Genomic DNA, 26,820 nt, shown 5'->3' with positions numbered 1-26,820 from the left:
TGTATCCAATGTTAAGAAAATTTTCCGGCAAATTTCTAGTTCTAGGTAGTTAATTATATGATTAAAGATGACAAATGTGTGTGATAATATAGCCTGTCAATGGATAAATCCAGCACATATGTAGAATCACAAATTCCCTGGAATTCGAAGGGGTTCTGGCGTTATTAATGGCCGCTTATTTTTGTGGCTCTCGACGTGCTCCATATGGCGGCACACCACGGGTGGCGATAGTATTCCGTAAGACGCTCACCACAAAGCGCCATTCACGATTCTGCATTTGTCTCTCGTGTGAACCGCGCCACGGGAGGATCCGGTCGTCGTCGTCATCGTCGTCGTCGTCGTCGTCGTCGTCATCGCTGTCGCATTCCTCTTCAAGATTTGACGCACGTGTTATCGGCGTCTTTTAGACACCAACTCCCTTTCGAGAGCCACAAAGCGTCCTTTCATTGCCTAATTAGGATGCTTTCTGGGCGCTGTTACGTGGCGAGTGCGCCTCTTTGATGCCGCCTCTGCTTGCCTGCCTTCCTACATTACTGTTTTCGGACTGATTAACGAGTCGGAAAAGGCCAGCTTTCATGCTCTTGTCATCCATTGCTTCCTTCCGTCTACAATTATCACCGCGATACATAGGATCCGCAATGAATATTTTTATCGAAGTTGAACTTACGTTATCTCAAGTTATTAGAGCCACGTCTAAGATTAAAATAATATATGTTATTCATGTATACTTGTATGTAGGTATGTGAGTGGAGGGAAGATGGTACTCGAACATTATACAATACATAGACATTAACTATTAGAAAATAATGAAAAGAAGTTTAAGCAAAATTTTAAATTAATGTTGCAATTTATGCACCGATGCTATTGTGCGTACAATTGCTCCTGGCGATCGTCTCGATATTTTTCCTTATTAGACGTTGATGTGGCATCTTAGCACGAGCCTTTCCTATGTAAACGTAACAGGACCCCGTACGGGTGTTTCTCAGATCCGCTTTTCGAACGGCTCCGTTCCCACACTCTTGGACGCATTGAAACGCACGTCAGAAGAATTCACCCCTATGCGCACCACGAAGAGGGTGGATGTCAAAGGAGCCCATAGAAAAATTAGAACCGTCCTCCTTTCAGGAAGTTTCTCTCTTTTTCTTTTCTTTCTGTCGAAGCGTGCAAAGCACGAGCGGCCTTTGAATGGTACTACCGTTTCCGCGTTTCTCAAACTTGACCCCGTTCCTACAAGGATGTCCCTTTTCCTCGACTTGTCCCCCTCGTCGTGAAAAATACCCCACCCCTTTTGTGCCGAGAATCCGTTCACGCGCTAAGGGATGACCATGCCGAATCGTTCGTCGTGTACATTTGCATTTTTGTCCGAGGTCGTTTGTGCGAAGAGGTCTCCTGGAATTTTGGGGGATACATGCAGGTGCTCCGGTTTCCTTGAAACGCACGTGCGAGTTATCGTGCGTCGCTCGCGGATCTCAGCATTAACGGTCTAAAAGGACAGTCATTAGAATACTCGAGGTTGTTATCTATAGTAGTTATTGCGAGACGGTAATCTTTTTCGATCAAGCTCTACTTGACACTCGATATCTCGGCATTTAGCGGATTTACAATATTGTACAATTACTACGTTTACGCGAGCGTTACTTCTGTAGTAACTTACGATAATTCACTCGTTTACGCGGAGTAAATTATCGTAAGTTACTACAAAATCTCGTTTACGCGAAGGAATTATCGTAAGTTACTACAGAAGTAACGCTCGCGTAAACGTAGTAAATGTATAATATTGTAAAATGTAAAATATTATACAACGTATTTATCGGCGCATAACATATATCATGACAATAGATTCTTTTATGTGGGAAAGGGATAAAAATGCAGGTGACTCTTGAGGGGAGGAAGTCTTGCCGGGGGGTGACGTGATTCGTACAATTACGGTGCGATCAACAGGTTGCCTACTCTTCTGACTTATTTAAGGCTCTCTTTCTACCGGACACGATGCATTATGTGAAGGTTCGTTAGAGCAATTTAGGGTGACGATGGGACGAAAAGAAGGGGGACGACCTTTTATACGTATGTGTGTTTATGTATGTGTGCAAAGTCGCGTATCTCTACCACTACTTGATTTATTGACGGCAATTTCTCGGAGATGTTAATTATGCGCGCTCTCGGTGAACAGCATTTAACGCTTTTTACACGGGATAACAGCTGTATGGAGAATCAAGTGAGTCTTAGACAAACGCACCTGTGCAATTAGGTAGGTTCGTTGTCGTCGATTTGTTTATGCAGATAGTTGATATAGACTTTATCGAATTTAGAATAGCGTGATCATTTTAGAGTGATCACATCGTAAGATAAATCAGATTATTACGCATCATTACTGATAGCTATTTGGTGACATCTTTAAAAGGATACTTGCATTATACAATGAGTATATTTGATATCGCAATAATTTAATTTTCTTACATGTTTTAAATAGAGTAAACATTGAAATAGATTATTGCATTCGAGAATATTTAGCCCCAAGATAATCTTATAATTTTTGTATTTTACACACACAAGTTTCGCTCCTATAAATTATACAATTTAAGGCTACAGATTTATTCGTGCTCGTCAGGATTAACTGGTTATCCTCGTTACTCGTGCCACACGTAGTTAACACAAGCGATATCCACGAAGAAATCCCTCAAGAAGAACCCTCGAAAAGTCAACCCCCTGGGGGGAGCGAGATAGGGTGATCCTATGAGGGAGATCGTAGGGCTCGGCGCGAAAAATCAGCGCGTCAAGCGAGATCGCCGCGGGCGATTGTAGAGCGATCGCAGTTTTACACACCTAGTCGCAAATAAGTGTGTGCGAGGCGCGCATTTAGCGCCTGGGGCCCTTTCACGATGCACGCTTATGCGAAGATATCGGCAGCTGGCCCGGAATCGTGAGAGACTCGGGCAGATGGCCTGCCCTGAAAGTCCTCCACGGCGCTCGCGTGTACGTGCACACGACCACTAAGGATTCTCCGCACGCCTTCCTAAGGAAGGAACCACACCGAGGATGTTTCCCACGGACTCCTGCAGCCTTCCTCTCATCTGCCGTATTACTCGGCCCTCACGAATATGCCCCGCATTCTGCTATCTTGTCCCCCCTTTCTCCCTTATTCGCGTCTTAGATCGGGGGTGTCGACATTTAGCCGCCACTTCGGAATGTATCACGATCGTTGTCGACTGTAAATCATTATGACTGATCTTGTTTAAATTGTGAATAGAATAAATATAGTTGTAGTGATTATATCTACATAATCATTTTTAAATGAATAAGAAATTAATCAAAATATATAACATCTATGTGCAATTTAAACATTTTTTCAAAGAAAGTTATTCATTTTTTTAAATTCTCTTTTTCTCTTTCTCTCCTCACATTTATTATTATTACCCTAAGTACAATTTATTCTTCGGGATGAAGTAATCTGCGTCACAGTTATTCCTATTAGCTTGGAGAATTAGAAATATAAAAACTTATCAGTATATTTCTTTTTTTATATCCTACATCGCGATTTATCATATATTTATATTGATTGTACTTTGCGGTTGAAGAAAAAAAAATGGAACACGCAAACTGTAATTTACCATCGAGAATAACACTATAAATTATCTGCTGTAAGATGCGTAATACACAGTCATCTATAACTTATAAAAACGAAGCATGATAAAAAATCGCGCGATTATGAACGCGTTCTTGAACAACACGTGCCGACAGAAATATCGACGTTCGATGCGTAAGGTGCGCGTCGCACGCGTGCATATTCGCTTCGTGTTCACATGCGTCGTACATGTACACGTGCGAGCCCTCGCTCGAGAGCCGGGAATTAAGTGGGTGGCTAAGATTGGGTCTCATTTACTTTATCGTCTGTCCTGCTCCACCTTGCTTACCTCTTCCTCTCGAGCCGACCGTCACTCCGCTCTTCGCTCTCTGTCCTCTGTTTGTTCCGCCCTCTCGAGTGAGAGCGTACATAGAGCAAGGAGTGGCGGACGATTAAGAGAAATGACACGGTCAAGGAGCGAGACACGCTGATTGCGGAAGAGACCGGCATCGCCAGTGTCGACTGAATAATGCATACTCACGCTCGTATCTAATCGTTTTCCACACACACCGACGCGCCTCGTAGACGCAGCTGGACGTACAAGTGATATCATCATGTACATCGGACAAAATGGCTACTTCCAGGGGGGTTCAATTTATTTAGCTTTCGAAGATATTATCAATAATGTCAGTATAACTTTTTTATACGTATAACTGTTTCTTTCTGCATAATATTTGGTATAAATATTGCAAAGGAGATTTATATATAAAACTGTAATAATATATGCTTGTTGTAATATGACTTTATTGCACTTTAAGAAGATTCTACTTCCACAATTTTGTAATATTTCATGCAACCAGATTGTGTTAATCAACTTTGCCGTGCAATATGCTGTAATTAGCACGGTCAGCAATATTTCTGTAATCAATGTACACTGCTCGTTATGATAGCAACACGAAAGATGCGGTAGATAGGCCGTGTAGCTACGTGATCGAGTCTTAATTTATACTGCTTTCCGTAACGGGAGAGAGAGAGATTCACCTTTCCGATCTGAGATTACCGTAGGGTTGCGTGATGCGCATACTCGGACCAGATAATATTAATTGTATCAACAAGACGATTAATTTTGCAAAAACTATATACCTTCCCTAGTTACACGGATGTAATCAGAGATTTATGAAGCGGAACGAATTGCTCATTATTTTGTTGGAGACTGAGAGGAATGATATAATTATTTTGCTTCTGGAGTTTCAAGGTTCAAAATTGCAGTGTTCTCTGCAATGATGCTCCAGATATTAGAAATCTCGAAATAAGTACATACTTTGCGCAAGATGAAAGATCTATCATCGTTCATAAATATTTATACATCTTGCTGATGTTAATTTTCGCGATTTATCGCTATGTGGACGTCATTTTAATGCAATTTCGTAGGCGTTATCAGTTTTATAACGATGTGGCAAGTAACTTCCGCGATTAAGCTGTCAGTACGTGAGCGGGGTGATAAGTATATCCACAACGTTCGTCCCTCCGGCAATCGAAAAGAAACTTGAAATAATAACATTCAATTTTTTCTGAATAATGATATGGTATTATATTAAAATTTACAAGTCACAGATTATTCACTAATTATTGAAAGTACCATAAATCTCTAATCTTGTCATTTTATATATAAAATATATTTTTTAATTAATTTCTTAATTAAGGAAGTTTTTACATTTTATATATAATAAAGGGGTAGATTGAAAATGTTTAGAGAAAATTGATTCCATTGATTGAAAATTAATTATATTTATATTTAAAAAAGAATCAACATTTTGATTTTTACAAAAAAACAAATAAAATAATAAAAAATTAAAAAAATAAAACAAAACAAAAAAGAATTTAGAGCGCTCTTTCAATAAACAAGCCGATAACATAGAAAAGAGAAAAAGACGTATCTTAAGTCAACAACTTTACTCTTATTTGAAACTAACGGAGTTTTCTTTAAAAAGTTGAAGGGGAATTTATAACGATTATTGTACTCTTGCGTATTCGTAATTGGTCGTTACCGCAAATGGTGATACGACACTGTCAGGATTTATCGCGCCAAAACTCTCTCCTCCGCCGGACGATCGATCTAAATTTCTTGTTAACATTCTGAGGGTAGGCCGATTAATTCCGCCACATGTCGGCGAGGCCTGACGGAATGCCTAAATCGTTCACGCGTGTGTCGCGAACAAAAAAAAAAGAGCACCTATCCGTCGATCCATCGCGCGGGCAGTTTTGAAAGGCGGCCCCCCGAGAAAGCGCGGCAAAAGGGCGCGCACGTGAGTGCACGTGGCGACGATCGTTCCCGATTCCCCGCACACGCGCATACGTGTGCGTATGCACATTGCGGAGGCTCAGGAACGCGCGCACCTCCTTCGTTCCTCCCTGGGATCTCTCCCACAAGGTGACGGCGATGCGTGCGTCTCTCTTTCCTTTTTTTTTCTTACGAGCGGGAAGACTGTGGGAATTCGGGACATGTGCGTGCCTATACACACGCCGCGCTCGTGGTCCGCGCAAGGGAGGATGGAGGAATCCTTGTGGTGTTTGGAAAGAGAGCCCGAATGCTGGAGGAAGGAGGACGGCTGGCGGCGCGAAGGGTGGAAGGACGACCGGACCTACGCTGTCCACGGCCGCCATAAGGCGGCGAATCCATGGGAATATCGAGCATGTGCATCGGGGCCCGCTCGTGGGCTGCACGAGTTATACGGGCTCTTCTCCCTCCGCGTCCCTCTCTCTCCTTCCTCAAACCTCCGGCTGCTCTTTGCACGCACGACATTCCGGCCCGCGCACGGAGATTTCTTTTTCAACACGTGGCTGAGTTAAGAGGACGACGTCACCGACGTCCATTCTGCCCCCAACAGTTCACGCCGCGCCGGCCGCGTGTCCGTCACGTGAATGCAAGGGCCATATCGTTGCGCGAGAGTCTTTATTTAATTGGCTGAAATTGCGAACGTAATTGCTGTAGCTTTATCGATGAATTAAAAAAAGGGATATGTTTATTTTACTATTACTTATTAATATTTTCGTATTGACAGCATTATTAAATGTCTTAACAAATATCAGCAATGTTTTATATATATACATTTATATAAATATAGGTATACATATATATATATATATATAATAAAATTTATTTTAAATATATGTTTAATTTTCAATGTTAAGTGGATAACAAGTTCCAGCCGTCTGAAAAGTCTTTAAGAAAAAAATCGTGCAGAATACAATGAGAAGAAGGGTTAAATGTATCTAGGTGTGCGCAACGGGTACGCTATTGGGAACGTTATATTTGGATCGACAAAAACGATAAGTAGAAGAAAACGCGGTGTCTGAGGTTTTGCCAACGTTACGTATATTTAGAGTAGAGGTGTTTTCGCGGAGCCTATATCTTTTAAATCACACATGGTATAGAATTGAATAGAAAAATAAATTTTAATTACTGACGAGATCTTCTGACATTTGTTCTGCGGCATTGTTCTAGAGTCTGTGTAAAATATTATTCAAAATTTTGTTAATGTAAGAATCTACAGAATTATTCACATCTCGAATAGATATGAGAACCTCTTTAGAGCAACGAGAACGTGCGCAATTCGCGAAGTCGGTGCCAAGATAATCGGGACGCCCGCCGGGGGGGAGGGTACTTCGAAACAGGATTCAAGATCAAGCGGTGTGTGGCACACTCTCGATTACATGCATACACAAACACGCATATACACGTACAAAATTCTTATTACTGTGATAGTCGAGAGATACGAAATTACGATGTAGAAAAAAATGAAAAATTTGGATAAAGTAATATTGATTGTGAGTTGATGCCAATATTGCCTTATCGTTGTAATTAATAGAGATAGCGCTATTTTTCTTGCTGGATAATCGTGTTCAGTTACCTAATTATATTGTCAAAAATTAATACATATAAACAAATAATCAAATACATTCTCTTTCAATCAGAATGACAAGTAAATCGTTAAAATCGTTTACACACCAATTACTTACAGCATGTTTTTGTGAAAGGAAGAACCCGAATATCGCAAAAAAATGCCTTCTTTACTGTCGGGCAGGGCCGTTGCCTCGCAATTTGCGGTAATCATGCGTTATTCAATTGTTGCAAAAATAACGTTAAACATAGACGCGAATACGCGAGTACACGCGTTAACGGGAGTTCTTTTTACTGGTTTCGAAAGAGTCTCTCTTTTGCCACTTCACGTCGCTCTTTGTAAAATATTTTGCAGGCGTGAGGATTGTGCCTCGGGAAATTACATGTTGCCGAACATGTTGCCAAAACACGTCAAGAAGCATCAAAGGGTTTTTTACAAGGGGATCTGAGATATTTTCTTGGCTATTCTCAGTTTTTTTTCCGTCTCGAGACTCGAAGGCGCGATATTGAAAAGACAGGCGAAGAACGCGATCGAAAAAGGGGGACTGAGATCCGGGTTTACTCTTCTAGACTCTTGTCTAGAACAAAAAACCGTTTCCGCAGGATATTTCTAGATCGTCAACCATATTCCACGGAAAACCGCGCAATCCGGAGCAAGGCAGTTCAACACGTGGCGTTACATCGAGGTTATTTTATCCGAGATTTTTTACTTTTGTCGCGCTGTAACAGCCTTTCGTACCATTTTTTTCTTGACTACAGCAGGGGAAAGATTTGGGAAAATCTGAAAGTTACATTTACAAGAGAGTTTATGTTTATTGCTAACGTGAATTTGATTGAGAAAATAACTTAATTCTCCAATAATGAAACTATTTAAGGACTCGTCGAAAAGAATCGAAATGACCGCATGACGACAGTTCAGTGAAGAAACACTAGAGTGACTAGAGCATGAAGAGAATTTTACTCTCTCTCACGATTACCGAAAATCAAAGCCGTGGAAGTGCAGTCGTTAGGCACGGTATGCTTTTTACGCGCGATACATGTGGCTCGCCGGCGCGGCGGTCGTCCGGGTTCGAAGAAACCGAGCGAGAAAGGGTTATCCGGTGTCCATTCATCGCATCTCCACTGCGGATGCTGGCCGCGCGCGTTCTCCAGGATGACTTTTTTCGCCGGGAGGTGAGAAGGGGGCTTCTGCCACCTTCAAAGGTGGCTACTCTGTGCATGCAGCACCTGACTTATAGCGGGCGTAACATTAGCCCCGCTTACTTTCGGGATCGAGTGGCAACTCGGTAATCGCCTCCGGGTTGCTGCCGCGCGTAAAAGGTACGGGAGTCGGGCCGGAAGTTCCGCTCGTATATAAATCTTGATTACAAATTGCGGCAGTTACGCATTGCCGGCCGCGCGCGCGGAAGTGAGCGCGCGAATTTTTCATAGCCCCGGGCCGCGCGATTTCATTTCGTAATGTACCAAGCGACTTCGCGGAATCATACGTTATTTCCCTTATACGTTTGACCGATGTCAAGTATGACGAAACCTCGAGTTTGAGAACAATCGTTTGTTATAACAATGTAAAAAAAAGTTAGGGATAGTTCGTATCTTTTTATATTGGGAGAAGCAGATAGCAATCTTTGTTTATAAGCTACTTGAAGATTTTATTGCTTGAGATCTCATGTGTTCGAGTTTTAATTATATTTTACATTTTGCAAAAAAATTCATTTGTTAAAATTAACGCTTTCTTGTTTTCACAAATAGTCTAATAACTCGCAACGGTTGTCCAAAGATTTGAATTTTATTTCGGCCATAAATATTACTTTGATATTTAGTCTCGTCACTCACTGCGGACAAGGAGCACAGTAATACATGTCGAGTATTCTCGGCATGAAATAACGCCAAAACTATTTTGCGTACGAAAGCGGGTCACGTGGCGGCGCTGGTAAATTCGATCGTTGGTGCCATCAGTTTCTCCTTGCAAGATCTCAGCGTCAATGAGCGATGGGATCGATTTCCGTGAGGATCCCGAGTAATTATGTTTTCCGTGTAAATAAGACGAGCGTAGCTCCGGGGACCTTTGTCGGACACGAGTTATTTGTTGCCAAGAAAGTATCGCCCCGAACGCTCTGCGGTAATTACATTGACGTAATAAATCATCGTCCACTTCGGGCTACATTTGCGTCTTATAGTGTCGTGATATTTCATCAGATTCCTCGGGCGCAGTGTTATCCGATAAGCCTAATAGCGGTCGTCTTATTGAAGTCGTCAATGACCAATTGTTGCAGTTTGTAATTAATGAATTGATTTTGAAATCGTTTCGTAGCAAGATACAGATTGCTACTACATATCTAAAGTAATTTTGTCATAATTTGCACTAATCGTGCACAATGCAGCAAGTTGTGTATAAAGAAATGGATTAAACATTTTTAAATTCAATCTATTATCATCAGACTCTCTACTGGTACATAAATTTAAACTGTTTTCGAAACGTTCAATTAATTTGTTCTGCAATACAGAAGATTCTTCGAAAAACATTTTTGTGTCACGTTATTCCAGCGGTTATTGATGCAAGGATGTTAATGTAAATAAGGTTGTACCCGTAAGGGTATGAAGGTGTCGGAAGATTTTAATCCGTCGTTACACGGAGAACGGTTCAGAAATTTTAATCGACGGTGATAATACCGTTACGTTTTCCACGTATCCGTTTACGGTACGGCGTCAGGCGGATTTATACGAGGCGACGTGAAAGACTCGTAATCTTGGGTGCGAGTGTCGCCGAATTTATTGACGGACGGCGTCGCCTCAGGTGTACACAGACGATAAGAATCGAGGTTCCTTACCTTCAAGAAAACAGTCGGTTTTTAACGAACGCAAGAGACTCACCATAATAAATTGTACCGCGTACTTTATATGCGCTCTCTAACTAGCAGTATATATTAACTTTCGATTGGCAGCGAGGTGCGCCGATCGAAAGTGTATTTTATCAATGGAAAGCTGATAGTCGGGATCTTCTTTATGGGATATAAACATATAAAATTTATTATTATTTTCAGTGTAACTATTTCTATCAATTATCTTATAAATAATTCGGATATAGTTCCGAATGACCCCCGCTCCCGATCGACTTAAAACTTTACAGATAAGTTGTTTTCGATGTGAAAAATGAATTCCGCGTGGTCCCAACTTCGGGAAATAAAAAAAAAAATTTTTTTTAAATAATAACATTTATCGACTAAAATCGATTCTATAAACCAATCCTGACCCAAGGCCCGCTACGAGCAAGCTCTTCGTAAAGTAAAACACTTTGTAAAGCGCGCCATCTAACCCAACCTGACCTAGGCCCGCCTCGAGGCGGTAATTTGGTATGTTACTGTAAAAGTGATAGATTCGATAATTATACATAATTACCGGTTATTATGCATAATTTTCAACATACGGTGATAAATGTGATAAATTATAGCAAATTTATCAATTTTACCGGTAATAACCAAGACTTTTTGGTAAAAGTAATAGTACGTTTAGTAAAAGTAAAAGCCCTGCGGGGGGCTCCACTACCATTAAACTAGACACATAGTGTGCCTTGTAAAGTACATACGTGAACTTTCCACGCGTGGAAAGTTATAAACCCATGTGGCACCTTGTTTCGCGTGAAAAGTGTATGCGTGGATCACATTTATCACCGTATGTTGAAAATTATGCATAATAACCGGTAATTATGTATAATTATCAAATTTATCACTTTTACAGTAACATATATATCATATAGAATCAATTTTAGTCGATAAATGTTATTATTAAAAAAAAAATTTTTTTTTATTTCCCGAAGTTGGGACCACGCGGAATTCATTTTTCACATCGAAAACAACTTATCTGTAAAGTTTTAAGTCGATCGGGAGCGGGGGTCATTCGGAACTACACCCAATATTTTAAGCGTATTCCAGTATTTAAGAGTATTCCAAAGGTTAATTAAAAAATTTGTTATTTTTCATATACAACATTTTATATTTAACATAATTAGTAATTATAGTGGACAATTCAACAAAATCTCGATCTTCACCTTCGCTATTTATGATTTTTATCTGATTTGTACTAAATTTTTTAATTGCAATTTTGTACGACTGCATGGATACATAATTTGCCTAATATATGTCTCTATTATCAATTTCTACCGACTGCGTCCCCCTGTAACCGCGTGGAAGAAACGCGGCAGAGAAAAAAGGGCAGCGCGAGAAGGAGGAGACCGGCGGAGAGCCACGTTCCGCACACGTTCCGTGCACACGACCGGCGCGATCCGATGCGGCACCTCTATTACAATCACGACGCACCGAGAGAGCTAAATAGAGAGAGAGAAGCGGAATCGCGGGCCGATCGCGCGCGTGTCAAAGAGAGAAAGAGAGAATGTCGTCGCGCGGAGAAGGCGGGATGGAAGAGAGGAGACGAGAGCCGCGAGTCGTAAGCGGGTTATGGTCGGGCGTATTATACCGCGTCGGCATGTCCTACACGTATACACCTATCTCTCTACCTATACTCTACGCGCGGTACGTGTACGCCTTATAAATACGAGGCAGTGCGTGGCGCACTCGAGAGAGAAGGTGCGTAAGTCCGCATCTGCCCGAGATTCTCACGCGCGACGCATCTGTCTCAAGTTCCCACGAGAAACCCGGGGGCCCCCGAGAAGGAGAAGCCGTGTTGCCCGGGAGCAGGCCGCGGACCGAGAAAGTTTCGTCCGACGGGCGCGGGCTGTCCACGTGGCGGCGACGCGCCTAGAGCAGCCACCGTCTTTCCCGCCGCCACGCTCGTTAAAGTGTCAGATTATAGGAAGAACGTATGTACGATCTTTCTGTGCCACCGTCCCGCCTCACTTCTTCCCCATTCACCCCGTCTTCTTTTCCTTAACCGAAAACGGCTTGATCGATTTTTATTGAGTCCCCCCGGACGGACGCGTGTCGCTTCGCCTTCTTAATGAAAGCGAACGCAGCTATCCGCTCATGCGATCTTTCCTAATTCGTCTGCCTGGAATGCGTGCAGGAGAGTCGTGTGAGTTGAATCGTTCAATCGTGATGAAGGTTATTTCCAAAACGGGACAGCATCGTAGTGAATCTTGAAATAAGTTAATAAAACATACAAGACTGGATATGTTATATTAATTTACGACGTAGTAATTATGTAAATTTTGAATACCTAAAAATATTTAAATATATAATGGATAAAACGTGTTATATTCTGTGTTTCTATAACGTAACTGTTTTAATTAACACTTTTTATCTTGTTTTATTTATCATCTGGGATTTTGCTTTATCTTTATCTTTATCTCCCTCCATGTGTATATGTATATACGTATAAATTTATTCTACGATGTTCCGTCCACGTGTTATCCACGTGGTCGATTTACGTCAAGCAAACCTGCTTCTCGCCTTTCGTTCGCCGAAAATATTTGACTATCAGATTTAGAAGACTATAAATATTGTGCGGAATGCTTCGTGTTAATTTGTTTACTAGAATATGCAAATTGTAATCTTGGATTGAGAAATTGAGGTGACGCTAAAAATATCTTCCCTGTCATATCGCATATTTTATCATATCTGCCCATCCAGTTTGCACAAGCAATCGAATGATGTAAAATGTTTTTTCATCACTCAACTTCAAACTTTGTTATCTTGATCGTACACTCGGTTACATTGTCGAAGGAAAGGAGAAGCATGAAAGACGAGGTGCCATTATCCTTGCCAAAGGCTCGATTACTTTTACGGCGGCTTGCTGCATTCGCAACGGCGCAAAGTTCTATAGTTAACGCGACGGTAGCGATACTGTGTAACAGCCACTCTGCACCGAGCGTCGAGTTTTGCATGGAACAAAGACGCAACGGGAGCATAAAATTGTCGTTTCTTCTAGAACGCACGAGTTGCCAGGTGCACCATTTACTATTTTCAAAAAATCCGAAGCCAAGGTCGCGACAGTCGCGGGCATAAAACGGAGCAACGGCGATTGTTTCTATGCTATATCAAACATGAGCTCAATACATAAAAAAGATTACGTGTGCGAAGAGTTTTAGAAAAATCTCAGGCAGCATAATTTTTCTAAATAATGTCTTATTTGCTTTATTTTTTTCATATTTTATTAATGTTTTTGTAAGGGGAGCACGTAGGAATTACTAATTAACTATGGAACCTAAGTCTTATATAGATTCTATCTTTGATTTTATGTCATGAAGTATGATATCCGTCGAATATGTTTCAGTCTTACATACGCGTGCTTATGTACAATAATTATATGATGTTTCGGTTTTATAACATTGTTCTAATCTCCGACGGAGCACGAGATAAATTCGACAAATGATCCTCGTGGCGCGATCGGCGCGAGACGCTTGATTAATACAAGGCAACTTTCATATTTATGGATTAAGGACGCAGCAGTAGATGGTATCGACTCAATCGATTGTAATTGCGAATTAAAAGACGTCCGTTCGAGATGCATACGATTTTGATGCATGCCGCGCGTCGGGATGCAATTACTAAACGTGCACGATTAACCTCGATTTTTCAAAATCGCATTTTGCGGTAAACAACATCCAGGTGGTACCCAATTCAAACTGCAATCACGTTTTAAATTGACCCGACATTAATCCGTCTCCATACTTAATGACACATCACGTCGAGTGTCATAAGTAATTATTCCCCGAAAGCCGCGATTTTTCACACAGTACGTTAATGAACGTCGTAAGCGCGCGCGTGTGTGTGTACGACGCGTACGAGCGTGTTGCCCAATTGAAATTGCGTGATCGAATTCTTGATATTCCTCGATAATTGAATATGAAAACAGGGCCGTTCTTTATTATAGATTTTTGCGGAGAAGTATGTTGTCGAGAGGATAAATACAGAGATAAAGCCACTTGTTAAATTAATGGAAAATTACATCGTATTTATACATATTGTTTTAATGAGCAGTTTTGCATAAAAATATTAAAGATGTCAGATACACTATATATGATATCTGATATCTGACATCTCGTTGATATAAATACATATTAATGCAACGTATCAACGCGGCATCATTAGATATTCGTTATGATGTCTGCTCCAACATTTTAAGTAAATTGCAGAGGGGACTGAATATTAATATGATACTGAGAGAATCATGCTGGCCCGATAGAAAGATTTAATCGTAGAAATCTCGAAGCATATGATTACGCGTCCGCAGTATTGAAATCTTTGGCATCCGGTAATCCTCTTAAACGTTGGAAGGATATAAGGTGTTAATCAAGTCCGTCCGCGAGCTCGTCTAGCTTCCTCAGAACAAGCGCGTTAATTAATGCGTTCGAGACGGCGATCAACAGGATGGCGCGAATCTAATTTGCATCTAACCGCGCGCGCGCGCTATGGTGAAGGAACGTGTATGCGTAAATATTGCCTGACGCATTTCACATGAGAGATTACGTAATGTATCATCGATCTCGCGCATTCGAGCCTGTTGCAAAATTGAATCTTTATCAGAATTAAGAAAATTATGTATGCACGCGTTGTACATAGCGTTGTACATAGCATTAATTAGCTCTTGAATTATTAATCAGCTCTTTATACTTTTGAAAATTAACTGAAAAGATCTCGATCTGTTTTGTTTGATCTGACCGTTTCTGCGATTTACACTTTTCTTTAAGTCCGGCTTCTGCTCGCACGAAAACAATATATATGTTACAAAAATTTCGACGTATTTCCTTGCGTTTGACGTCATTGATAAATATAGCTTAATCATTAGCGGTCGTCACGCGGTTTTAATTACGCGGGTTCGTATGTCACGAACGTGATTGCTTTCGTACGTAGGTCTCCTTGAATTCTGGTGTAGACCATAGCGCGGCAAGAGAGCACATAAATTTACGACCGTGTGTAAAAGATATGTCCGACTTGTGGTTTCTATCGTTTCTATTCCATATTGGAGCGCGGAGTTAATCGCCGACTACATCTCGCGTTGCACGCCTTCATCTATCACATTATATTATGTTGCGTCGGTGCTGTGCGAAAATGATATATCGAGTGGTAACCTTGAGATATGGGCTTCCTGTTAGCCCTTAATCACATCGGCGAGCGAATATCTGAACTGTTAATCGTTCTTGGCAATTTGCAGAGCTAGAAATTGCTTGAAAATATTGCCAATTATCCTGAAAATTGGAAAGGAATTTCTGATATCTATTTTTCTGAATTATATATATATATAATTCAGAAAAATAGATATCAGAAATTCACATATATATATATATATGTGTGTGTGTAAAATTACTCTTTTTTTTAAAAACGATTTTCTTGAAAACGATCTCTTCTTTTTCGGGATGTTTAATATAAAAATTACCGTTTATTGTATATTGCAAAAAGACTTTCCTTTTTCCATTTCTTTCGTAACTCTTCTATTTCATATATATTCTTATAAGTCAAGATTTCTAATTATATCTTTTTTACATTTTAATAATTAGATTATCGTATAGATTAATGTCGAATCACACGATTGATGTGCACGATCATCAAATGCAGAAGGATTATGTTTCACGTATATTCCAAATTAATGGTTGAGCAATCGTTTTCAATGCTAGAATTCACGAATATGTTACCGGTTTCTTCACTTTGGCACAAGGTAATCCTATTAATGTGTTTTTGACGTATGCTAATTCGCGCTAACGATAAGTAATCAGGAATGAGATTCTCCTATCTACCTTTCTATCTCGGATTATTGGAGACAGGCATTCAGCATGATTACTTTGCTGTCACAGAAGATTTTTAATCTTCATTTACGTTCGTTAACTATTTCACAAAAACTGGCAAGGATATCAGAAAATGTAAAAAACCAATGTTTAAATTAAATGTCAATGCTAATTAAATATAAACGAAGCAAGTCGCGATAAGTTAATGACGTCTTTGCTTTTAAGTTTTATTCCACACGGGTGGCGAGATGTTGTTAGACAGAATATAATTTTAGTTCAGCTTTTTAAAAAAGATAAACACCATTTTAATAAAAATATGCTGAATTAATATCTTATTCGCGATAGTGGAGATAATATCAATAATTGTCAATAATTTAATTATTTTTTAATAATTGACGTAAAGTACATTTTTCCGCGCTTGTAACTTGGACAATTTCAGCACACGCTGAGATCATATTGGTTTCGTAATCGTTACTTGACGTTAGGTCACTGAATTGTGTACAACGGTTTCCTCGGTAATTAATTATTCGCACTTCGCAAATCGCGCGTCATTGATCGATCGCGCTATTATTGATGCATCGTTATGCAACAGTCGTCTATTTCAATTGCTTTCGCCGTTCTAAAGAGGTCTTGCGACGTGCTCGTTCGGCTCGAAGAGGTCGCGTACGCGCCGAGGGGACAATTCGAGTCTTCCTTTTCTTTTCCCGTGAATGGCGTCGCGGGATTGGCACGGGAATGGCGCAAGCACGCTCAGCGATCATCCATGACGAACGGCATTAGTCACGAGCCAATTTCATTCCTGCTCCCTTTCGCCTCCTCATCCAGTCGCGAAAGAAGCGCTCTTTTTTCGTCGCTGCCGTTCGCTCGCCGGCAGCGGGGTTCTCTTGGCAACTAAAACTGACGTGTGTTCCTTTCCTTTGCGTAATTATTGACAAATTTAGAGTGAGTGCCAATTCACGCATAGATGTTAGATAAATTTCGTGAATCATTACCAGATTCTTTAGTCATGATATATGATCTATTTTATTGATCTATACTGTATCTACACGGAGAGAATTTTTTGTTATATTTTACCCTTAAATTTACTACAAACTTGGGACAACTTGGCAACCAAGGAATTTTTAAAATATACAAAAGACATTTTACAAACAACGTGATAAAAATTACTAAGCAGATTGGTAAATTTTGAAAAATTATTGAAATTTCCTAGATATATTTTAGTAAAATTAATCAAACATATTTTATATTTTAATGTAATAGATATTAATATTTTTTATTATGGTAGATATATTAATCAGAACAGCTCGCATACAATTTTTGGTGGTACATGTTGTCCCACAACTACCATGATTTCAGGGTAAATTTTAAGAGAAAATTCTCTCCGTGTATTTATCTATCTTATTAGATCAAATTGTATGGTTGAAGCTAATGATGATTGAGTTATTCTCAATTACGGATGGAATTTCATAATTTTTTGCCTCGATTAATTTCTTTGCAATTTAAAGACATTTTGTAACTTAATTTTTAGGCAGTATTACTTAAAGAATTATCGGTGAAGATGTTGATAATATAATTAGATAATAAGCGTAGAATGTTGATTAATCAAGTCTCTCAGAAGTCAAACTGATGAACTCCGTGGGATAAAAAGTAATGAAAATTGGCGAAGTTATAAATCAACCATGTGTGTTCTGGTGATACTAAAATTTATAAGAAGTTAATCAGTTCGGCTTTCGAGATGTTTGTTTGAAACTTTATTTTATCGATTATAAAAAATTATATTAATTATGTAACGCTTATGACATTTTTTTACTTTGGTGAGACGTCTATGAACATTTAAATTAAGAACCATTATCAACGAGTACGTATTTTAGGTCCGTATTCATAGCTTCTGCTCGTATATAGATGCTCGGTGTGATTTTGTTTTTATAATACACTGAATATTTCGAAACGATAACGATTCTATCGGCACGCGGCCTTGGGGGGGGGGGGGGAGGTTATTATTGCGGCGCGAGCGCGATGTGTTTACGCAAGGTCGCCGCCCTCCCATTCGAGCGTCGAGATTCAAATCGGCAGGTAGTGCCGCGATCCGCTCCGCGTGTCGTCGCATTATCTATCGAAACGCGAACGCGACAAGAGAGAAAGTACAATTATTTCCTATATTAATATTTCACGGTTATAATTTAGTACGATTAGTCGGGTTTTGCGATGATAGACTCGCAAGCATATCGAGGCGACTATTATTTCAGCTGATATTTTTCGTAATTTATACATTCGAAATAGAGATCGATGAAAAATAGGAATTCTACATGCATTGCTGCTTTACGATATTTACGGTTGACGATCGTTTCTTTAATGCTGCTTATAATTAGACTTGAATATCTATGTACGTCTCGCATCGTGCCTCGCCTTTTTCAATAATTCGCTTATTGTATTTTCGGACAGAGAGCGGAATAATAATACGTCGGATTAAATTGCCATTTGCGATTTGCGATTTGATCCAAGAAAAGCTGTGTGATACCTTCAATCACTAGTTAATAATTGTTTTAAGATGTTTGAATATTTTCGGGACGACGAACTAAACTAGCTGAAATTTGGCACTCGGTGGCGTATACTGCAGCATACTGTCGTTTTCGCGCTATCACCTTATGTTCGTACGATCGAAACTAAACCCGGCAAGTAGTGTATCGTCGTTACATTATTCGAAACGCGATCGTGAAAACTGTTAGAAGAAAATGTGATTGCCCCCCATGAACAATTAGCGATTATCAACTCACGCGATGAGTTAGTTTTGACGATAGCCGACTTATAAATCGTTGTATCAAGGCGACGGCTATTTATTGAAGCATTATTGCTGTGCATTTGAATTAGGATGGAAATTATTGTTACGTGATATTTATGCGGTAATTGTCTCTTTGAAGATGTTTTAATCGGATATATTGGGCTTAAAATTTTTTGTTTATACGAATGTAGGTTGCTCATTCTCGTTAATTCTAAAAACAGCAATAAAGAAGCAGCATATCGTGTAACTTTGTGTAATCGTACTTTTCTCGTCTTGTTCTTTCGTTACGGTAGAATAAAATGCACATCGTGCGAATCTAACGCGAGAACGTCTGGAGCGTCGTTTAAAGTGTAATGCGATGATCGTATTTTGATGATTAATTGGCGTGTGATCGTGTCTTCGCGAGTGAACATTGTGTTAGTGCAGCAAATCTGAGGAGACGAGGAGACCTAGGAGGCATCGGGCAATGATGCAGCCGTTGTAGGTGAGTAAAGTTATCATTTAAATTCTAAATTTATTTAAATTATTTATAATTACAAATATTATTTAATAAATATTTATAATTATTTATAATTACATAATACACGTAAGAATTATTCTGTAAAAATTAATTATTATTGTGTAAATATTAATTATTTTGGACGCTACTGTAATTCGGGTATATTTATAACTTTTCTGCTGCGCGCATCGTGTCAGTGAGTGACAGATGATCTTTTTTATTTTAATTTAAGATAATGGCTCTTATGAAATAAAAGGTAGATATTAATCTACCTTTCTACCTGTTTATCAACTATTTATCAATTTACTTAATAAAAAATGTAATTAAAATTGTTATAATAAGCCAGTTTTATATTCTAATTCTTTTCATAGCCTATTTATATTTACAATTAGTTAGTGATAGCTTAACTTTGTATTTTGAAACAAAGATATTTAATAATTAAAGTTGCGGAGTGTTTTATAACAATTGAATAATACATTAATGTTATCAGATTTTACGGATGTAAATTTTTCACAATTAATTGAGTATACTCTCAGTTGATCTCCAATTAAAATATGACCGTCTATCAAGATACAAATTTTATTCTTAGTATTGATACATTTTGTCGATACGATCGATTCATGTAATCGCTATAGGTACAAGTCTAAGAGTTGTACTTTCTTGTTATTTTTAATAGTCAAATTTTTAGATTCCGATGATAAATACGTGTCGCGAGGAGTAATTGGAAACGCGCGCGAAAGAGCGTTCCGCATGTGCGATTGTCCAGTGCACGTGAAACTGGAACCAGACTAAACGAGCGCGAACAAACACGAATGAGCAATTTGCTTGAGTAATTCTGTTTGCACTCGTTGAAGCGAGTTGTTCATTCGTATTCGTTCGCGTTCGCTCGCTCGATATCAGGATCCGGCTTGACACGCGCACACGAGGGAGATCGCGTGCGTGCGCGCGCGTGTGCGCCGGCTCGCATTAATGCAGCGATATCGGGGCCGTGGGAATGAGCGAGTAGCGCGAGCGAGCGTTCCGCTGGCACGAGCGGGTTCACCGCGACGAGGAGGGAGGTGTGACGCGGCGCCGCGCCATTCACTCCGCGGAGAACAGTAAAGGACGACGACTATCGGCCGTACGCGGGAGGAAGTGGTGGCCGATTCCGCACGACACGTATTTTTTTTCCCTCGCTTTGAGAAATGTCAACCGAGAAAGTAGCGACGATTGTTCGCCAATGAATCGTTTGGTTCTGTCGTGCCGACATATATGCAACCGGTTTATTACTTTCGCTACCAGCAAACACAGTGCTTTGTCCCCTTGCAGTATCTCTTAAGCCTGATCTACAATGTGTTCTTTGCTTCCTGTTTTCTGCTCTTAACCTCTTTGCGACTATCTCGTATTTCGTAATTCCGTCGCGTAACGCGATGTTTTTTGTTCTCTGTCGCCCAAGATAAAAATTGACGAACTTCAGAAGAGACAAGAAACATCACGTTACGCGACGGAATTGTGAAGTACGAGATAGTCGCAAAGAGGTTAAGAGCAGAAAACAGAAAACAAAGAGCACATTGTAGATCAGCCTTTATCATTCTTGCATTCTTTACACATATATATGATAATGATAAAGTTACTTAATTTGCAAATCACCTCCTATCTTCTTGAATATTTTAATTAACATCGAAGGATTATAAATAGAAATGCAGAAAATTAATCATTATCTTTGATGTTGATTGAGATTGCTAGTTATTATCTGCCCGTGTATATATCTTATTTTGTTTTGTAATTGGTTCTAATGATATTATAATGGATTCGAAAATGCTATGTTTTTGCGTACAACAAATATAATTTCCGCGGTTATGTGACTTTCAAAAAAAGTAAAGCTAACTATCTATTCCGGCTCTTTTTTTTCCGACACGCAGATTACCAACGAGAAAGTGGCGTGATAAAAGAAAGTATTAAACAGGTCGTTTTCCCATGCGGAGATGAAAATACAATTCTTCAAGTCGCATTTATTAATCGCTATCGCAACCGTTTCTCGTCCTACTATTCTAACATTTTATTTTTTAATCAAAAACAATTTAATGAGACTGATTATTTGCTTGTATTTTAATTTTTACATCGTACGAAGTGTTCTTAGCTTACATATTTCGCAAATTTTTTACAATTTCATTTTTTTTCTGTAGATTGTTTTTTTGTTGTGTAAAATAAACTTAACTTGCTTGTATAGGATTTTATAAATCTTGACTGTAATCATACATACCGACGGATTGACGTTTGAGATATCATTGTAACACGAATTCTTCCGTTAAATTTACGAATATCTCTCTGCCATTAGTGTCTTGAACGAGTGCAAGTCGAGGTGTTCCCACCGTGTGGACATTATTCGGCAAGACTGAATTCCTCCGCGAACATTTTAATCACTGTAATTACGTAAAAGGGTTATCGAACGGTTGCGACATACTCGTTCCGACCAATTTACACGGTCCGGATAGCCGTGAGACGACCGTAAATGAGGTGAGAGAACGTGGTATGGATGGAGGGAAAGGGGGAGCAAGTGTAACAAGATAATGAATTAATTTATTTAATCGACGCGATGTCGCGATGCCGGTGAAAATAATTCACGTAATTGATACATTCCGGGCGGGCCTTCTTACAAAGTTATTTTACAATGTCGCCATGTCGTGCTTGACCTCCTTTAAGTAAAGCGTATGCTAAAGAAAGCTAAGCCCCTGCCAATGCGGGGCTGCAAGCTTGCATCTAATGCGGGGTTGTCCGAAGGGTTGCCTTCCCTACAGGCTGACACCTATGTACCCCAATATCAAGGGAAGACTGCAAATAATTTGTTTTCACATATAAGTTACTTTGTTCGCTGAATCGTTCAATCAATTTTCGTCAATATGTAAATTAAATAAATAAAGTAAACATTTATTTTACAAGTTTATTTTAATAATTTTGCGGTGTCTCTTTATTGATTTTTAAATTAAATTAAAAAAGATAGTATCAATGTTAATATATATTACGTAATTAACAGATGTACTGCTTATATTAAAGGAATTTATTTTTCATAAAAGTATAAATTAGATAAGTACATAAAATAATTAAATATAAAGTAATAAGTATAATAAATATAAAATATAAATACATGTATAATATAAAATAATAAATATATAAAAAAATTGTGCATATATTACTTTTCTTTTATTCGAATATTAATAATATAGTAACACGCTATTATTCATTTGAAAAACATATATATATATATAGATTACTTATTTATTTTTATTAACAAAGTATCGTAGTGTCAGGTGATATCAGCATTTCACGATCGAGTGTTTCTATTAAGTAAACAAAATTGAATCAGCTCTATCGTATAGTGTGCAAATTATTCACCCCTCCGATTATTCTGTTATGCTCCGATATACGGTTACTGATTATCGTTAGTATCTTTTATTATCTTTTTAAGGGTCGAGGTTTTTTCCACCCTCGTGTCCACTGTAGAAAATCATGTGAACTCGCTCGCACCCTATCTACCCCTAGTGAACATGTGTCTGTCACATATGGACAACACGTGGGCATAATGTCGATCGTATTCGTGCAGAATTTTCGATCCAACGAACTATTGTCTGTTTTTTTGTCTCGTTTCTATTTCCGAATTTATTATAAAAGAAGTTCAATATCGCGTATCTCTATTCTCTATAACTTACACGTATTAACACATTTGATTAGAACTATCTTATTGATATAAAAGCGTTGAGATTTGATTTATAAAACAACAATGACTCTGTTTAATAGTGAATGGTTAAATCAAAATTTAGAAAAAATAAATTTGGAATTTTTTTGCAGGATTCTTTAAATTATCTTTTTAAATACGTAGCTCCGTGCACTTACCTTGAGGAAGTTTTCCCGCGTAAAATCTCCCTTAACTTTTTGTGGACGAAATAATTTTGTCCGATGTTTCTTCGAACTTATGCCAAGTGTTTGGTCAAAACTTTTGCGTTAGCCGCCTTTGGAATTCTTGAAGCATTTTCAGATCGATGAATTTATTAAAGTTCCAAAAGAAATCTTTTTGAAAGAGAAATTGATTGAAAATAATTTTTTAATTAATGAATTTAATATTCGAGTTTTTGTTGATATTTTGACGCGAGAATTTTTGAAGAAATCAGATGAATTTAAAGGGCTGTTTTCGTGTACGCTCTGTCGATAAATTCTTCTCTTTACAACTTTAAAGAAATGTATTTGAAAAGAATAAAAAAGATTTAAGATTTCTATACTATTATTATAAAATTATTTGCTTAAGACTAAGGTGAAGGGAAAGATTAATTGACACAAGGTATATTTGCTTATGAGTAACATTTATTTCAAACAAACATATTGGAAGACAGATAGGAAAGTGTCAGCGATACTTGCTGACATTAAAGCCAATATCACAATGTCGAAATAACACTCTATAAATTTGTATACATATAATAGGTACAAATATCACAAACGCGACAAATGTGTCGCTGTAATATAAAAAGAAAAATATATATATAATGCGTCTCTCTTTCTCTTTGATGTATTAATTTTACATCTACAAGGAATGCTCCTCTCAGTCAATTGTCATTGAGCTAAAATCTACATAGTACAATCTAACGATCACAGTTTCGAAATGTTTATTTGAGCTGTCACCCCACAATTCGATTGACAGCGTCAGTCCTCGACCTCGAGGACGCTTCCGCGGGAGGAAGTTCAGCGAATCTCGAGTAATCAGCTCGGGTGATTCGCCTTTGAGGTAGATGCTGCTGTTCTCGATTACGACACCTCACGCCACTTGCACCTCGGGAAGCTGATACTGCGAGAAGGCGCGCTCCTTGTAGCACAGGTCTCTGTCGGCCATGCTGAGAGTTGTCCAGTAGAAGTCGCCGGCATGAGTGTGGGCGAAATGCACCGGCACGTAGCACTGACCAGGCACAACCGGCACGACGGTCATCTGTCCGTCCAGGCAGACGGTGATGGCGGCTCCCTCCTCGGCGTCCCGTAGCTCCTGCAGGAGCCTACGCTCCAGCGCCTCGTTGGCGTTGTTCTGGTTCTCGATCTCCTCGGTGAAGATCCCCACCTGAGGCACGGCCTCCTGGCGCTTGTTGCTCTTGGCGTAACTGCTGGTGCGCTTCTTCAGCATTCGCAGCAGTGGCTTCAGCGGCTTCAGCATGCTGCGTCTGCTCTTGCGGCTGCTCACGGCCTTGTCCTCCGACATCTTCAGGTTGTAGAGATTGTCGTTGAGCTCGTTCTCGAACACGTCGTTGAGCTCGAAGTCGAACAGCGTGTGCTCGCTCATGGTGGTGGCAGCGGCCATCTTTCTTCTTTCTCCTTCTCTTTTTCTCGCTATCTCTCTCTCTCTCTTTCTATCTCTCTCTGTAAGCGTTCTCCTTCGAACCACGGTACACTGAACCGGTTTCTTCCGAACTGTCGGAACTCGGAACACGTGGCACGAACTGTCGTTCGATAGGAACTTGGCGGGAGAGAACTTGAAAGCGAAGGATGTGCTTTCGGGCAAGTCGCTTTGGAGCGAGAGGCTAGTGAGCGAATGGTACCTTAGTACGAGCAACCCCGACCTTATATAGCTCCGCCGGGCCCAGGCAGCACGGGGTAAAAGAGTGGGGAAGGCAGGTGCACTCTGGCTGTGGGAACTCGGAGAATTCGGAGCTTCCCACGTCGGGGTCCACGCCGACCATCTGCCGGTCTTCTCCTTCCTCCGCCCTCGCCGCCCGATCGCCCACCACCTATCTCGGGTCCTTGCAGCACCCTGCTCGCAGGGGCCCCTTCGTGATACACATACACGTGCGCGCACACCCCCGTGATCACCCCCATTCGACCTTCTACATAGTGGATCCTCGCTTTCTCGTTCCGCGTGACTCCGATTTCTTAGGTTTTCTAGAGGGGTCTCTTTCTCTAGGATAGAGCCCAGATTTCCAGCATGAAGGGGGTGGTGTTGCTTCTTCGAGACTGGTTCGAACCTGTCGTAACACGTTCGTGCGCGTCACGCGAGCTTGCGTGAGGTGAGACGGATTTTGTCGTCGGCTTTACAGCTGAATACAGAATATCCAACTTGTTGCGTCTTGCTGATAGCATAGGAATTGACGTGGTTCGAGGATAAGTTGACCGGTTGTACACGACATCAGCGATAATAGAGATAATTATATGAACGAAGAAAGCTCAATGTTTAATTACGGACTTAGTCGATTGTTAGATTCACGAAACGTTTATTGTATCAACTCATGTAAGATACAATCGATTGTGTATTCAATTTCGGCACGCAAAGTAGCGTGACTCGAAGTGCATTGCAATGCAGAAATTCAGAATTCTATATCCTATACATACGTGCATGATTCTTTACAGGAGGCAGGGGTGAAGAAAGGTAGTTCTATAAAATTATATACGTAAAAATTTAAATTATTGCATAGTTTTTATTTGTTATATAAAAATTTAATTGGACAAGTGCAAATATTTTAATTACTTTTATTATCTCTAAATTTTTCTTAAAAGTAAAGTTATAATCATAAAATATTATATAAAAAGTTATTTATTATCTAAATTATATTAGAACCATTTTATTAAATATATATTTTAATTAAAGTATTTAGTAATTTTGCACAAATAATTTATTTCTTAGATCAGTGATTCCCTCAGTTCAAAAAGAGCAATTCCAGCTACGATCGTTGCTGAGAATTTTTAAGCCAAAGGGTTAGCGTATAGCTAGCTGGTAAGTTATAGTAATTAACGTGCGGTAATAACGTACCCCGGCTTCCTTCATTACCCCACTGTGCACGAGAGATTTAGAGCCGAGAAGCGTCTAGACGTCTCGTGATAGGTGCGGTAACCCCCGCTATTAAATACGCCTCCGACCGGATTTTTTGTTATCTCGGAACTCGGCCCCTTGTCTTCATGACACGATCACGTTGCGTCCATTAGCTGTACCGTCATAAAAAAGTCTGAAAGTTTTGTGGGGAGGTGAACTTTTTCTCCTTCACCTCTCGCACCCTATGAATTGCCGAGTTTTTTTACGGGGTGGGACTTTTTTTTACAACCTGTTTCATGATGCGGAGCATCAGGTGAATAGTTAATGGATACGTTAGCACCAAATAGATAAATCTATAAATGCCTACAGTTAATAAATATATATTGGAAGGATTTCTCAATTGTCTCCTTGTGTGTATAGAGAGAGGTGCAAATAATAAATACTTTACAGAGAGGAAGGGGGAAGGGAAAAATTCAATTGTGCCGACTTAAACATAAAATCACTGGCGGTTTAGGGACGGTTTTGGTGATGCACCTGAACAGCAATGGAAATCGATCGAGGGTGAAAATCGAGTTGTGGAGGGTCTTGTCGAGTTGGGCAGGCACACCATAGCCATATGCCGTAGGCAAACTTTGCCCCCTCGAAGGA

General features: G+C 39.7%; 2 protein-coding genes across 3 annotated transcripts in view; one reads left to right on the top strand and one right to left on the bottom strand.

The window, feature by feature from the left end:
* The window catches only part of LOC139777016 (tubulin monoglutamylase TTLL4), a 140,436-nt gene that overhangs the window by 17,534 nt on the left and 96,082 nt on the right, over positions 1 to 26,820 (top strand). The gene's annotated exons all lie outside the window — the stretch shown is intronic.
* On the bottom strand, positions 23,952 to 24,766 carry LOC139768663 (uncharacterized). Its single transcript, XM_071699510.1, has one exon. It carries the CDS (start codon positions 24,727 to 24,729, stop codon positions 24,199 to 24,201), a length of 531 nt encoding a protein of 176 aa, XP_071555611.1. The 5' UTR covers positions 24,730 to 24,766; the 3' UTR covers positions 23,952 to 24,198.

This window comes from Temnothorax nylanderi, unplaced genomic scaffold (genome assembly GCF_030848795.1).
Source record: "Temnothorax nylanderi isolate EJ_2023f unplaced genomic scaffold, tnyl_v1.0 TNYL_tig0001_pilon, whole genome shotgun sequence".
Taxonomy (NCBI): Eukaryota; Metazoa; Arthropoda; class Insecta; order Hymenoptera; family Formicidae; genus Temnothorax; species Temnothorax nylanderi.
This window is presented reverse-complemented; position numbering and strand designations above follow the sequence as displayed.